This window comes from Neocloeon triangulifer, unplaced genomic scaffold (assembly GCF_031216515.1).
Source record: "Neocloeon triangulifer isolate White Clay Creek 2 clone unplaced genomic scaffold, ASM3121651v1 ptg000022l, whole genome shotgun sequence".
In the NCBI taxonomy this organism is placed as follows: Eukaryota; Metazoa; Arthropoda; class Insecta; order Ephemeroptera; family Baetidae; genus Neocloeon; species Neocloeon triangulifer.
Genome location: NW_026775562.1, coordinates 20,632 through 24,863, shown reverse-complemented (window position 1 = coordinate 24,863; position 4,232 = coordinate 20,632). Strand labels below are relative to the sequence as shown.

Below are 4,232 nucleotides of genomic sequence, written 5' to 3'. Positions count from 1 at the left end.
CATTTTCTCCTTTAAAAGTAGAGGAGTTTTAAAAGTTACTCAGCTGAAACAATTTTTATATATTAATAATTATTAGTAAAAATATTTTCAAATGTTTTAAATCAATTTAATGGAAGTAATAATTTTTTAATTGGTTTGGAAAAATAATGACCAATTATGTTTGAAATGAAAATTTATTAGAAGGTCTTCAAAAAGAAAGTTAACTTATTTATTAATACGAAATTAAATTTTTTTTATTCTTAGAAATCTGTAATTGATTTTAATTTTCCAATTGTATACCATAGCAAAATCGTGGTCCAAAAGACCTCTTTTGACCCAGCTTAATCCGGACAAATTTTATTAGTTTTTAAAAACGCCAAATATATTTCTTGCTTATAAGTTATTTAGTTCTTAACTCTATTACAATTGATTTTTTTTTATCTTATATTTATAATTTTGTGTAATTTGATCAATAAAATTTTAAGTATTTTTTCCGTTATATTTCCTAATTTTAATTTTTTTTTAAGATTTTGGTTTTAGTCACGAGAATTAAAATATATTGGTCTCATCTGTGTCTACACGTAGATCACATCCTCTGAAAGGACAATAACAATCTCGTATCTTACAATTAGTCTTCCAGCATTTATAATTCTTTTTATTATATTATAAAATTACTGAAACAAAGAAATTATGTTTTAAAATCAATTTAATAATTCATATCTTGAAAATTCATTTATTTATCAGCGATATTTCTGGATTCAGAAAGAGCAATAATGAGATAAGGAACACATACTTTAGGGCGTTTTAAAAAAAAATGAAACCTACAGCGGGGAGACCATAACTTTTCTTTTTGTCCTGTCAAATTGGTCACAGGGTAAATTACCCCAAACACATTTTGTATGTCTCTGAAAGAGGAAAAATAAATAGAGATGCCCGAATATAGCTTATCTATCTAGGTGTTCGGTTTCGTCCTTTTCTTTTTATTACTGCATTTGCCAGCAACGTGAGTCAGTCTCAAAGGGAGAAGTGCATTGGATCAGGTGTGAAAGAAGAAAAGCTGGCGGTGTAATTTATTGCATTCCTCACAATTCCTCCTTTTGTGGTACAACTTTATTATTTCCCAGCATCCTGGACCTTTTCTCGCCCCAGAAGAACTCACACATCGCCGCGGATAAGAACTTTTGACGCCCTCCCCGTCCGCCGGTCAGCTAAATAATTCGAAAAGAAGCAGAAGAAGAAAAGCGTTTATATAAATAAATATTAAATGACGCCGCGCGGCGATTGTGTTGTGAGATATTTTGTTTGTTGGTGCGCGCGTCAGGGACAACATGCACATCTCTTTTAAGGCCGTACGGGTATTGTGTCACCCTTAACAAGCGCCTTGTTTAGAGATGCCTGGCGCGTTTTCCCTCCCGAAGCTAGGGCTCCAGACGAGTGAAACATTTCCTTTATTCTTCTGGTTAACTTTGTACAAAAAGTTATTCGACGCGACAAACGAATTCCTCAAAGAGACGCACAGACATACTCACATGCAAAAGTACATGTGGAAAAAACGTACAACTTCATGTTGGATGTGGAGGACTCTAGGGCTCGATAATGATTACACCATGAACTTGTCCCGAATAACAATTTCAAAATCGAATTTTAAATTATTATCCAGTATTTCAAAACATTTTTTAAGGCAGTATTTTTTTAATTCTTGTTCATAATAATTTCCAAGATTTTATTTTTTAATTGACTGAATTAATTTGGCCTTTATAGATAAATACTTTGTCAAGTTTCAAATAAACAAGAAAAACATTATTTGCTCTTTGTCTTTCCAAAGTAAAAATCAAATTTCAAAATAAAAGCAATATTTCAGAATAATAGCTTTTGTATTTTACATTACTTTGAAATTCTTAAATTTAGTTAAATGTATTATTGAATTGTTTTTTTAATTGGACTTTTGCCAATGCCAACAGTTCAATAACATTTCAAGGAAAGTATGAATAATTGCGCAATGCACAAGCGGATCTCATGGTCCTCTGCAATAAGATTAAAAGCGCGGTCAATGTCAAATTATCATCAGATCAACGAGAGCACTTGGGGCGATCGAAAGCATCATGGGTGCCACGTCCGATCATCATGTTGCCCTGTTTTTCTTCTACACCTTGGCACTTTTGGCCTTTGCAGAGGTAAAGTTACTTTTTTCCAATGCAGATCGGGTTTTTAGAAAAAAATCTATCTACTTTTTACAGGGGACAGAGACAACCTGTAGCTCATGCAAAGGCCAAGACTGTTTGCAGCTGGAAAAAGCCCTGAAGAAGAGCGAATATCTGTAATTAATTTCATTAAAAAAATTTCAATTAAACTTATACAGAACTTTCCGACAGCATTACGGAAATCAAAGATATCATGATAGAGAAGGAGTCGGAAAATAGGCTTGTCAGGAAACAAATTGTCGACTCCAACACCGCCACTGCCAAGGTTTTTCATCCGAAAAGTCTCCTTTAATATTTGCTCAACTACAAAATGGACTTGTGTAATTTTTTCCTCATTTTGAATAATTACTTTTTTAGGCGATAGAAAAACTTACGCAGAGATTGGGACTAGTAGAGGCGAGTTCGAAAACGTTGGCCAATGGTGTCGCTGTAAACGCAACAATCATTATAAGTAACAAATAGAAATTGTTATTTTTGTAGGCACTCAACTCAAGATCTGACGAATTCAGCGAAGAACTTAAAACTGTGACCGAGGTTTTGAACGTATGTTAATTTTGATGCGTGTTAAAATTTATATAATTTGATTTCGACTTTGACTGTCGCAGTCAACGAGTAGCCTAAGATCAGAAAAGGAGGCGCAGGAATGCGATGTGTTGGCAGAAGAACTGGCAAAAGCAAAATCCGACTTTGAATTGCAGCTGAACGAGACAAAACGCCTTCACGTATGAAGTTAAAATTTATGCAATTTTTGTATTCAATCCACATAAAAAATTAGGAAATGGAAACTTTGAAATATAATAAGCTGAAGGCACATATTGGTAAGCAATAATATTTTGTAAATATGAATTCTGCATTTTCTTTAATAATCATATCAATTTGAGTTAAATTTTGTAGAATTCAAAATGTTGAATTAAATTAAGTATATTTTCCATGGCAGGTGCAATAGCTGGCGGCCCAGCAAACATGCTTTTTGCAAATGGAGTTTGGTACCATTTTGAGAATACTTTGGTAAAAAATATTTAAAAAAAATTGCTAACTCTATATAATATGTTAAAATTCACAGTTGACGTGGAGAGAGGCTAAATCGTTTTGCGAAAGCCGCGGCATGATTTTGCCTGACGCGAAAACTGGTCCCGAACTGGCGGCGGTTTGGGCCAAAGCTAAAGACATGAACGGCGGAAGTAAACTAATTTAATCAATCGCAATTATAAGCCTGCAAATGTGGAAAATCTGTCTAGATGGTTGGTGGATCCACGCTACGGACGAAGGTCGGTCCAGGGGAAGTTACCTGTGGAGCGACGGTAGCGCTGTGGATGTGAATCCGAAAAACGGCTTGTGGTATTCTGGGCATCCTTACAATTATGCAGGCTCTCCTGGTGCTCAATGCTTGTGTTTCTTTTACAACACAAAGTATGTTCTACTTTGTTCAGCAAAAAAGCCTTTTATCTGTGCAGTTCCCCTTTAAATAAAAAATATTTTTGTGGCTCCTCTGGATATGCATAACGGCTGCACATTAATTTAATTATTGCAAGCTCACGTGATTTTTAAAATTCTCATTTTGTGAAAAGCTAATAAAATATATAATATATTAGAGCAAGGGAAAATATTTTGTTTCATTTTGTGAGAAAATTTCCTCTTTATCCTTCTTACTATACATTTTTAACTATTTGTGCCTTAAAACAGCATTTATGTTGAGGAGAGACAAATTTTTTTTGAGCTTTTCAAAATATTTAATTAAACTTTTTCAATATTTTGGGCTTTACTATAAAATTCCCTAGACAACTGTGATGTTTTTATATTCTTAGTACGAGAATGAGAATTTTTAAGCTTTTGAATTATTTTTAGATGCATTTTTTGGAAGAAATCTAACGTTTAATTCAGCTATTTGGTCATATAATATAGTTTCATAATTAACTGCTAGCGCTGCCTCTATGGAAAAAAATAAAAGCCATATTAGAAAAAGCTATCTGAGCAAATCGTGTTTTAGTTTTCATAAGTCTTTTATCTTAAAATAGAGGTACATTTTTTCATTCAAAATTCAAAATAGATAAG

General features: G+C 33.2%; 1 protein-coding gene across 1 annotated transcript; it reads left to right on the top strand.

The window, feature by feature from the left end:
* The first annotated feature begins 2,019 nt into the window (after positions 1-2,019).
* Positions 2,020-3,782, top strand: LOC132204355 (C-type lectin domain family 4 member F-like). Its single transcript, XM_059632823.1, has 10 exons — positions 2,020-2,153; positions 2,217-2,296; positions 2,352-2,445; positions 2,538-2,609; positions 2,661-2,723; positions 2,786-2,902; positions 2,956-2,998; positions 3,118-3,188; positions 3,244-3,361; positions 3,419-3,782. Exons 1-10 carry the CDS (start codon positions 2,082-2,084, stop codon positions 3,643-3,645), a joined length of 957 nt encoding a protein of 318 aa, XP_059488806.1. The 5' UTR covers positions 2,020-2,081; the 3' UTR covers positions 3,646-3,782.
* Positions 3,783-4,232: the final 450 nt, after the last annotated feature.

Excerpts from the sequence above, each read along its gene's own strand:
- LOC132204355 (XM_059632823.1), top strand. The coding sequence starts at position 2,082 with ATGGGTGCCACGTCCGATCATCATGTTGCCCTGTTTTTCTTCTACACC. Across the intron at positions 2,724-2,785 it reads CTGTGACCGAGGTTTTGAAC|TCAACGAGTAGCCTAAGATC; the intron begins GTATGTTAATTT and ends TGACTGTCGCAG. Across the intron at positions 2,903-2,955 it reads ACGAGACAAAACGCCTTCAC|GAAATGGAAACTTTGAAATA; the intron begins GTATGAAGTTAA and ends ATAAAAAATTAG.